This window comes from Corvus hawaiiensis, chromosome 3 (genome assembly GCF_020740725.1).
Source record: "Corvus hawaiiensis isolate bCorHaw1 chromosome 3, bCorHaw1.pri.cur, whole genome shotgun sequence".
Lineage (NCBI taxonomy): Eukaryota > Metazoa > Chordata > Aves > Passeriformes > Corvidae > Corvus > Corvus hawaiiensis.
This window is the reverse complement of record NC_063215.1, coordinates 90,506,675-90,517,564: the sequence shown is the minus strand read 5'-3', so window position 1 is coordinate 90,517,564 and position 10,890 is coordinate 90,506,675. Positions and strand designations below refer to the sequence as shown.

At 43.7% G+C, this 10,890-nt stretch overlaps 1 protein-coding gene and 1 long non-coding RNA gene across 3 annotated transcripts; both read right to left on the bottom strand.

The window, feature by feature from the left end:
* Nucleotides 1-1,312: 1,312 nt before the first annotated feature.
* Nucleotides 1,313-4,978, bottom strand: LOC125324016. Its single transcript, XR_007202755.1, has 2 exons — nucleotides 2,427-4,978; nucleotides 1,313-2,018 (listed from the first exon to the last, which is right to left on the bottom strand). It is a non-coding gene; the product is annotated as an uncharacterized LOC125324016 (long non-coding RNA).
* Nucleotides 4,979-5,719: 741 nt separating this feature from the next.
* MCFD2 (multiple coagulation factor deficiency 2, ER cargo receptor complex subunit) lies at nucleotides 5,720-9,384 on the bottom strand. 2 transcript variants are annotated; one of them, XM_048296983.1, is made up of 4 exons: nucleotides 9,269-9,384; nucleotides 8,365-8,510; nucleotides 7,529-7,688; nucleotides 5,720-6,478 (listed from the first exon to the last, which is right to left on the bottom strand). In XM_048296983.1, exons 1-4 carry the CDS (start codon nucleotides 9,338-9,340, stop codon nucleotides 6,347-6,349), a joined length of 510 nt encoding a protein of 169 aa, XP_048152940.1. In that variant the 5' UTR covers nucleotides 9,341-9,384; the 3' UTR covers nucleotides 5,720-6,346. The 2 variants fall into 2 exon arrangements, with proteins under 2 accessions (XP_048152940.1, XP_048152941.1); XM_048296984.1 differs by lacking the exon at nucleotides 8,365-8,510 and having other exon boundaries at nucleotides 9,269-9,332.
* Nucleotides 9,385-10,890: the final 1,506 nt, after the last annotated feature.

Genomic DNA, 10,890 nt, shown 5'->3' with positions numbered 1-10,890 from the left:
CTGCAAGATTCATACTCATACTTCATATTCAATCTTTTGTGCCTTCATTGAAAACATAAAATAAAACCTTATACAGGACCAAGGCCCACAGAATTCCTTACAAAACATACATATTTTGATATGTTAAGATGGAATTACCCTGTGGATACAATTGTCCAACTAGACTTGACATCCTGCCCCTTCCCACAGCAGTTTCATTTAGAACACAGTTCACTAGCCTGTCGATGAAGATATTGTAGGAAATACCACTAAAGGCCTTGCAAAAAATTGAACAATGTGACATCTCCAGCTAGTACTTCAACCTCCCTTTAAGACTCCTAAAATGAAGTTGCTCAGGGGACCGGAAGACATCTAATGTGAGATGTTATTCTCTAAGCAAGTTTTGCATATTTTAGGCTGAAATTTTGCCCCCTAAATAATTGCACTGTCTTGTTGCTGTTGATCTTTTTAGTAAGACTGATGAAAAAAGGAGAAAAAAGAGGCATAAAACTCTTCCACTTTCTTAACATCCTCTGCACATCCCCATCACAGAGTACTGGTTCAAACTTCCCTTTATTTTTCTCTTCTTACCTGTAAAATTTATTTTACTTTTGGTAAGTTTTGCTAGTTGTATCTAATCCATTTTATCTTAATAACTGTTTACACCCCATCTATACCCTCCCATGAATGAAGTATTGTGCTGGGTTCTCAACCAGCTGTACTAGTTTCTACTTTATAGATACCACTTCTACAACTGAGGTCAATTAAAAGGTTGGGAATTAGTTGACTTCTGCTCAATTTCCTTACTTGCCTCTAAAATGCCATAGGTTGCACTTGGTTTCTTATTAGCATTTCTTCAGTGAACTGACAGCTGTCCATAATCTGTTTTTCCCTTAGATTTGCCTCTTATTAGATCTTCCCTACCCATTCTCTGAGTTTACTGACATCTGCCTTCTTGAAATCCAATGCTGTCGGTCACTTGGATCGAGTGGCAGAAGATGACACTATGGCACGGCAGAGCTGAGTTCTTGTAAAATGTCCTATCTGGCAGCAAACTTTGAGTTGCATGTTACACTGCCCTCTACCTACGTGCAAAGCTGCAGCGCAGCTGAGGAAGGTTGTGACAATTACAGTGTATATTAGGCCATAAGAGTTAGGCTGCTCTTCAGAATTTATCATAGAGAATGGGAAGAAAAATACAACTTCAGAGAAAATTCCTGTAAGGTATAACTGCCCTTGTAATGAATCTCAGTCAATGTGGACAGAGGATCTGTGCTAATGAAGCATTTAGAACACAAATTCTTTGTGAAAATAAATACTCCAGACTAAGGTATGAGAGGATCCTTGCCCTACTTTGTTTAATAAAAGCTTAAGACCATTATGCAGCTATAATGCATAAGGTGCAAAGGACAGACAGTGAGACTGTAATGGGGGAGAGGAAGAAAAAAGCAATAAACTTCACCTTAGGCAAAAAGGGCTGATCAGACCATACTGGACCTATGCCTTGTAAGAACAGTGTCAGAAGCTCTTATATCTTACTGCAAAAGCAGTAAGTCTTCGGGTCCAACTAAAACCCTCCAATATTCTTTAATGTTGGTTGAGACCACTGTAGATATATCATGGCCCCTCTCACAGGTCTGAGATGGTCGCGAAGTCAGACCAAGCCTGATGCTTATATTAGAAATTATATTTCCTTTTACAGAATTACTTTTACTGACAAAGTTACAATGAGAGTTCCTTTACTATCACTTCAAGTCAATTTGGATTTCCTAAAGAATGAAAATTAATTACCAGTAACCAGTCTCATCTGTAGTCAATTTTTATGACAGCTATAAACAAATAAAAATGTAGGCATCATACTGTCAATGTGGTGTTGGAAGATAGAGGAGCAAGCCGTGACTGTAGCTGGAGTACTGGTGATGGTTTAGGGAAATCCAGGTTGTTGAATCACTATTCCATACTGCAGGGAACTGATGTGCAGTGTCCATACGCTATCTAGTGGCTCTGTTGATTATGACATTATCCCTGAATTCTTTCACCTGTGAATTGTGGGATTAAAAAATACTTCAGACAAAATTGGCATTTGTAAGTCCGTAACCATTTCCTAATGAATCTAAGACATTTTGAGGTCATAAGTGATTAATGAAAAAACCCAGAAAGATAGTAAAGTCTGTGTGAATGTGCAGGCAAAACTCTTGATGGGGACTTCCAGGCAGTCAGTCCTGTCATTAACAGAAGTCTGACAGATCTTTCTCTTTTCTATACAGACTATGTTCTATATTTATTACTAAAAAATGGAGTCAGTTCAGGAGTGCTTCAAGAACAAGTTTTAAGTATCTTCTTTAGTTGCTAGATTCTGCAATATTTTGTGAGGTAAAAGCAGATAATCTAAATATTTTAAACTGAGTGCACAGTAGACAGTAATGCAAGGCTAGATGTGTTCTCACCCGATGGGGAAAGCTGATCTTCATCCCTTGAGATCATGGACTAGGAAGACATGAAGATCACATACAACAGCATTCTCCTTGTCTTCTGTTTCTGCCAGGGATGTGATTGATCTTCACTAAAACAGTGAAGATCAGCTTTGTTATTTATCTGTGAAATGGGAGATTGTACTGTTCTATGGAAGCTAAAACTGCTTTATAGATGATAAGTACTACTGTTGTAAAGACCCTATTTTCTATATATGAAACAAAAAATACTGTATTTATATATGGCCTGTACCAGCGCATTTAGGGGTATCATCTGAGCTACAACTAGCACATGAATTAGTTCTATTTGAAAAAAAAGAAGTCTGATTCACCATCACTCTCAGCAATTTTGCACTTTCCTACTTAATAACTGAGAAAGCTCCCCAGACAGCTCTTAAAACACTTATCTTTAATTGTACTTAATGACGTATGTGTATTTGTTTTAGGAGGATGAGTAAAGACGATGCAGGTTTCAGCTTGGATAACTCTTCTTGAACTGTTCTTTCTAGGAAAGCAGAAACTTTATTTTGTTCTTCATGCATATCAAAGGTGCCAATTTTGTTTTCCCTTTTCAGTAAACAACTTATCTATTTATACTTCTGAACCCTTAAAACAAGTTTAAAATAGCTGGCAAATAATGTTCACATTACCAGCATTTATCATGATTTGCAATATGAAGCTTCCATAGTGCATGTCTTTTGCCACATACAATAGCAGTTAATAAATATGCATATAAATACAACAGATGTATATAAATGGACTTACAGGAGGTTGCACATGATGAGAAAACCATGCATAAGAGTCAGTTCCTTGGCCATGCCCTTTCATCTCAAATAAACCTAAAACTCAGAGCCTTAAGTATTGTGCTAATTTTGGCTGGCAAAGAGTTCATTTTCTTCATGGTGGCTAGTATGGTGCTGTGTTTTGGATTTGTGCTGAAAATAGAGTTGGTAACACAGGGATTTTTCGTTATTGCTGAGCAGAGCTTACACAGAGGCCAGGTTTTTTCTACCCTCTCATCCCACCACACCAGTGAGAGGTGCCACAAGGAGCTGAGAGAGGACAGAACCAGGATAGCTGACACCAAGTGACCAAAGGGATATTCCTGAGCATATAAAGCTAAGGGGGATGAAGGAAGAGAGGGGGTATATTCGGAGTGATGGCATTTGTCATCCCAAGCCGTTGTTACGTGTTATGGAGCCTTGCTCTCCTGACACTCACCTGCCCATGGCAAGGGGTGAAGGAATTCCCTATTTTGCTTTGTTTGCACTCAGGGCTTTTGCTTTAGCTATTAAACTGTCTTCATTTCAACCCCCAAGTTTTCTCACTTTTACCCTTCTGATTCTCTCCGCCATCTGACCAGGGGGAGCGAGCAGCTCTGTGGTCCCTTGCTGCCAGCTGGGGTTAAACCACAAGAGCAATAAGCATATAAGACTTGACAGGGCTACAGGCAACCTGCTTTAAGTGCTCAAAGCTGAGCAGCTTAACCTCTTCTGCCCTCTTAGCCACTAGCATATCCTACACTTTTTTCTGATTCAACATTCACTCCAGATCATTCAGCCTCAGAAAAGATTAAAAAAAAAAAAAAAAAAAGTAGGTTTAACTAAAAGAATTTTCTTATAAGATGACTGTGAGTAAGAGAGATGGGCTTAAAAACACATCAGCAAATGAGGTACATTTCTTACTAGGACTTCCAGCCTTGTGTATCCTATCAGCATGCACAAACCCCAACTTAATTTTATTGCTTGTACAACCAGCACAAACCTGGCCACAAAGATTTCAAAATAAATAATTAGTACAAGGAAAAAAAATCCAACACTCAGGCTTCATTGCACAAACATTTAAACAGAGGAAATAATATCTTTTACAAATGTGTTTCTCTTGTATAAGAATAATTTTGTATAGCAAATAGCTCTTTATACATTTACAGAAATAGGCTAACATTTAGATTCTTTATTAATGAATAATCATTGAATGCAATTTAAGATTTCAGTTATGTTTCAGTCACCAAACATCAATAACACAGCAATACATCACTGCTCTAATACCCTTAAACTGCTTGATTTATCAAATATTGAGTCGAGTGAAAACATTCCTAGAGCCATGATGATTTGCAAACACTCAAGTAGCTTGAAACTGTTAAGTTACGAAATACTTCGTGAAAGTAATACCATAATTTAAGTGTCAAGGAATATGAACTTAAACCTTAACAAGGCAGCATTACTTGCTCACTGCTGCTGGCTAATACTGTAAAACCCAAATTGAACAAAAGCTTTAATATTAAACTGGTTTACTGTTAATGTAACCTTCAAAACACTCCTGAAGGATGGGATGCCATCCAGGTCCTGGACAAGCTCTAGAGGTGGGCCCATGAGAATCTCATGAGGTTTAACAAAATCAAGTGCAAGGTGCTGCACCTGCGTGGAGCAACCCAGGTATCAACACAGGCGGGGGGATGAACAGATCAGAGCAGCCCTGCTGAGAAGGACTTGGGGGTGCAGGTGGGTGAGAGGCTGGACAAGACCCAGCCATGAGCACTCACAGCCCAGAAAGCCAAACGTGTCCTGGGCTGCATCCAAAGCAGTGTGGGCAGCAGGGCCAGGGAGGGGATTCTGTCCCTCTGCTCTGCTCTGCTGAGATCCCACCTGGAACACTGCATCCAGCTCTGGGGTCCCAGCATAGGAGAGACAGGGACCTGTTAAGAGTCCAGAGGAGGCCACCAAGATGATCAGAGGCGTGGAGCACCTCTCCTACAAGGAAAGGCTGAGAGAAGTGGGATTGTTCAGCCTGGAAAAGAGAAGTTTTGGGGTGACCTAACTGCAGCCTTCCAGTACCTGAAGGGAGCCTACAAGAAAGATGGAGAGGGACTCTTTACAAGAGTATGTAGTGATAGAGGCTAGGTTTAGATGAGATGTTAGGAAGAAATTCTTTACTGGGTGGGTGGACAGGCACTGGAACAGGTTGCCCAGAGAAGCTGTAGATGACCTAGCCCTGGACAAGGAGCACCTGAACAACCTGGTCTAGTGGAAAGTGTCCCTGACTATGGCAGGGGTCTTGGAACTGAATGATCTGTAAGGTCTCTTCCAACCAAGGCCATTCTATGATTCAAAATGAGATAGCAGAAGCTACTCTAGCAAATGCTATACAGCATTAACACAACATATAAATGTAATAAAAATACTTTCATTTTCTTAAGAAAACATGGAAGGTAGATGAAAAAGAAATCAGTAAATTAAGATATAAAAAGTAAATTTGTAGAGGACAAAAAATTGAAAAACATGTATATATATTTATATGTAAGGGTATGCTAGGAAGTACATATATTTAACAATACTCAATTTATTCAAAGACTGTTTAAGTCCATATGGTGTCATGTGGAACTGAAATGTAACCCACATTCAAATGCTTTCCCCCTACAACTGCTGTTTCAAGCTCCTGCACTTATCTGCAGATTTCCCTGTAAATTAGAGAGAAGGTGAAGACATTTATCCTTGGAATACAACTATATGCAGTAATCATTTCTTGCTTTCTAGGTATAATTTTAAATAGAAGATGTAAGCAAATAAGAACTATAAAACCTAATGATTGAAACCCAGAAATTTAGATGCTAATGATTCTATTTAGTATTCACAGGGAGCTACTTATGAGTTTGTCAGCTGTACCCTGTGTGAGTACTGTTGACACTCCCATGTGCATCATTCAAATGTGTAGTTACATTTAGTCAAACATGGCTCTCACTCCAAGTTAGCCAGCCTCTTAACACATAGAACTTTCAAATAAATTCAGCTGGAACTGGTACACCTCTCCTTCTCACAGCACAGAGGTTGACATGAGACAGTAATGAATCACATTATACTGGTTCACATTTTCACGTGGCTAGAAGGAGAAACAAACCCTTATTCCAGTGATTTTGCGAATTCTGCATAGTCAATGTATCCATCGTTGTTCTTGTCATCATCTCGTAAGACATCATCTATTAGACTAATCAGCTCTTCTTCCTTCATTGCTTGGGTATGCTCACCACCTTCCTGCAGAAACAAAACCCCATTGAACAGTTCAGCAGTCTCTCCCGTCTAGTGGCACATATGACAGATTACTGACATCTAATTTTTAAGGTGTTCATGTTTGGTGCCTAATTTGGCACTAAGGTTTATGTAATCATTTGTAACAATATAAGCAAATTTCATCAGATGGAAGCTTTGAAGTCAAAGTTCTCTGGACTTCAGAACAAGCATTCTGCAGTCAATATTCTTGGCCAGAAGTTCCAAAAGCTGAATAGGACAATGTATAATGATGGACAATCATCTAATAGATGTATGCTTAATTAGGATCTTGATGTAGTACAGCCACTGTAGTTTCTATACAGTACAGAAACATCTTACAGTAAAAGAGAAGTGAAAAAATTCAGCACTGTAGCTCAAAGGCAGTAAAATTCTTAGTAACACCCCTTATAGGAACACAGAGAGGTGCCTTTGCACAAGAAACAACCAGTTATCACTCTGTTCTCCTCTCAGTAATTTTTGCCACACGTTATTAGCAGGAAGTTCTGCTATTCTGAGTTTTAACTTTCAGAACATTAATATGAGATAGTGTGTTTCTACTGTGTTCCTAATGACTGGAAAGAGAATTTGAGTTTAGGAAGAGGCAAACCATAACGGGTTCTTCTAATACAAATTTTGTGCAAGAGGTTTTTCATAGTTTGTGTATACACAGCAGTAACAGTCTGAAGTTGAAAACAGTGTCGTATCATAGGATATGTCTACCCTCATGCCCCATTTTGGATGATTTCCCTTTCTCTCCATCCCTACCTACCAAAGTAAGCCTTCTGTAAAATAATTTTGACTCTGGAGCCCTTCCTCATTCTAGACTTTAAACTAAAATGGAAACTTCCTAAAAACTGCAATGTGACATGAAAAGCTGCGATAATGTACTTTTACAAATTCAACCAGAACTATCAGGAGAAGAAGTCTCATTTTCAGGCAAAACTGTAACTGCACTGAAGATGTGTTGCAACTGTTCTGCTGCTTTTAGAGTCAGAACTGTTTCCAAACACATACCCCTTACAAAACTACACCTACCTCTTTGTGGACATGTGAGATAGCAGTAGCAAGCTCTAACCCATCTAGCAAATTATTGCCATCATAATCATGCATTTTGAAGTAATGGAGCTGCAACTCTTGTGGAGACATCTCAGATTCTGGTTTCTCGATAACACCTTCCAAGTGTTCCATGATGTGTCTATGAAAAACAAAACCCACAACATTTCCATCAGTTAATATTTAATGTTCTGTTTACAGCAAATTTAGTCTTTGATCAAATATTGTACATCTAAAAGTACCCTGGACAACTAAAAACTACAGTTTGATACTAAGATAAAGGGGGCACAAAGGTTGCTTGTTACAGGGGCTGTAGAGGCCTCTAATACCTTAGATAGCTATTTCTATTTCTTCTGGCCTACTTAGCAGGCTATCAAAACAACTGAAGCAGAGCCCAAAATCTCTTTTTGGCTGTCTTCCAAAGCACAGGAACTGCAGGAACATCTTTCCCAGTCAACCATGAAGTGTTCCAGGGAGTTTTATTTTCTGCTAGAACTGTTCTGCATTTATGAAGAAGCAAATGAGAAAATGAACTCTACCTGTTAGGAATATGATTTTGTCTAAAGTATGCTGATATGGGTAAGCAAGATTTCTGTAAAAAATTTTTTATAGCATAAGTAGGGCTGAAGGCTCCAGAGAGACCTTTCCAGGTCTCATATCTCTACAAATTTATCAAGCAAGCATGTATCATATCTGGCTTTAGCTAGTTATACAACATTCTGAGAAAACAGGGTGCCCTAGGCTTAAGTCCAACTCGCTTTAGAGATAAGAAATCATTAAGAAGTAAAGTTTACGCTTTTAGAACATGGAACACATACTCTTTATCTTGTACCAAATTCTTATCAAGGCGAATATTTGGATGTTGACTCTCTCCTACGTGTTCCTCAGCTAGGGCAGAGATGAAGAATGCAGCCAGAAAGCAGAATAGCAAACGTGTTCTAAACATCCTTTGGGCCATTGTGATCTACAAAAAGGAAAACATCCCCCCCCAAAAACAACATATGAAAAATGCAATTTACTTTTGGCAGATTTAGAGACTGCTTAGAAACAACCTCATTAAGTCTCGGAATAGAAGAACCTGCTGCACTGAAAACTTTGCAAGCAGAGAGCCAGAGAGCTCCAACTAAGAGTTTTTATGAGGGTCCCTATTTTACGGGATTCTGCAGTAATTTTCAGATCATGTCTTTTTTTTTTTTTTCCTCATAGGAGATGCGCACACCTTAGCCATGCTTGGGTTTTCATATACCTTCCAGACAACCAAGCTACCATGCCTGCCTCAGACAGACCTGCCCACAGCTATGGGAGCAAAGGTCGCTTACGGTATCGAAGCGGCTCCATCTAATTAGTAGCTCTATTACGAGTGAATTCCCTAAGGGGCAGACGCCTTGGAAGACGCCATGCAGCCATGCATGTGCGCACTTCACGGGCAGGTGACAGCGTACAGAGCTTCAGAGGGGCCGAGCGCGCTGCCGAGAGCAGCCAAGGCGCGGGCTGGTGGCTTCCGCTCCTGATCTTCTCCCGGCCCCAGCTGGAGCGACCCCCGGTTCCACCGCCGCTAGCCGGTCTCCCACCCCCGGCTCCCCGCCCGGCTGGATCCCGGAGAAAGCGCCACCGCAGCAGGATGGAGCTGGGCCCGCCGCCCCCGCCCAGGCCCCAGCGCCCCCGCTCCAGCACCGGCTGTCGGGGCGGGTGGAGAGGCCCCGCTGCCGCCAGACTACGCACCCTCGGGCGGGTCTCCGCCGTGCCGCGGGCTCCGGGCTGGGCGCGGGCTGGACACCATTCCCGGGACACCATCCCGGGATCACCCCTGACCCGGCGCTGCCCCGCCCGCTCCGCCGCCCATTGGCCGCGCCGCTCCGCCCCGCCCCGCCCCGCGGGCGGCGTCACCGCTCCCGGAGCTCCACGTGGAGCCCTCGCGGCGGCGCAGGTGCGGCAGCGCCCCGCCCACCGCGGGGCTGCGGGTGCCGCTGGGCGACAAGGTGTCTGTGAGCCAGCAGCGTGTCCTGTGGCCTGGGAGGCCGGCGGTGTCCTGAGGTGCACTGGGATGAGCACTGCCAGCCCCTCTGTTCAGCCCTGGTGAGGCACACCTGGAGCGCTGTGTCCAGTTCTGGGCTCCCCAGTACAAGAGAGACATGGAGCTGCTGGAGCACGTCCAGTGGAGAGTAACAAAGATGGTTAAGGGACTGGAATCTCTCTCTTACCAGGAAAGGCTGAGGGAGCTGGGCTTGGTCAATCTCAAAAAGAGAAAACTGAGAGGGCACCTTATCAACGTATGCAAGTGTGTGCATATATATATATACACATATATATGTACTTACACAGTGTATACAAAGGGGGGGGGGGGGGGTGCCAAGAGGATGGAGCCAGGTTCTGCTCAAGTGGTGCTGAGCAAAAGGACAAGAGGAAATAGGCAGAAACTGATGTACAGAAAGCTCCATCTGAACAAGAAACAGCCTGTTCAGGTGACTGAGCATGGAACATTGTCCAGAGAGGTTGTGGACTCTCCATCAATGAAGATATTGAAGAACTGCCTGGATGCAATCCTGTGCCATGTTCTCTAGGGTGACCCTGCTTGAGCAGGGGAGCTTGGATCAGATGTCCCTTGCAACCTAACCCATTCTGGGTGCTGTGGGGTCTCGACAACCCCGGCCTTTGATCCAGAGAACTCCCTCCCAGAGGATGCATTGGAGGGATGCCCTCCAATGCCGTGGGCAGAACCGAGAAGGAAGGCAATGGCGGAGCTGGTGGCAGCGAGGGCCAGCGTGTGTCCTGCTCCTAGGGCAGTCCCCGGCCACCCCTACTCCAGATGCTTCCCTCTAGCCCCATCCACAAAGGACTGCCGTGTTTCCTGCCCTGCTGCTCGAGTGGGAACTGCTGTGCCCCCTCCCCGGTGCCCACTGCAGTTTATAAGGTGTGTGCGTTCTGTACTTCCCCTCGCACTACACGCCACACACAGGTCTCGCTGTTTCCATACTCGACGCCTACACAGGCACCGCTCTGGCCTCTCGCAGATCCTAACCCCCGAGCAAACCTCGGCCTCGGGGAGCCAGGGGGGGCTTTTGGCCCGTTCCTGACACACCGCCCGGGTGTTTCGTGCCGAAGTTGCTGCTGGAGGGGGGCAGTGGCGGTGGTGATCAACCAGCGGAGAGCCCGGGGTTTCAGGTGACTTCCGAGGGCACCGGCCCGCTCACGCAGGCAGGGAGCGAGGTACCACACCCGCGGTACCGCGACAGCGGCCGCCGGTTCGGGACGCGGCTCCGTGCCAGGGCGTCAGGCGCGAGGCGTCAGGGAGTGGCGGCCATGGCTGATTCGCCGTCCCACGTCGCAGCCCTCGGGCAGGGCGT

Coding starts and splice junctions, on each gene's coding strand:
- MCFD2 (XM_048296983.1), bottom strand. CDS start 9,340: ATGGTGTCCCGGGAATGGTGTCCAGCCCGCGCCCAGCCCGGAGCCCGC. Junction 8,511..9,268: donor CGGCGGAGACCCGCCCGAGG/GTGCGTAGTCTG, acceptor TCCTTTTTGTAG/ATCACAATGGCCCAAAGGAT. Junction 7,689..8,364: donor AATTTGGTACAAGATAAAGA/GTATGTGTTCCA, acceptor TGTTTTTCATAG/ACACATCATGGAACACTTGG.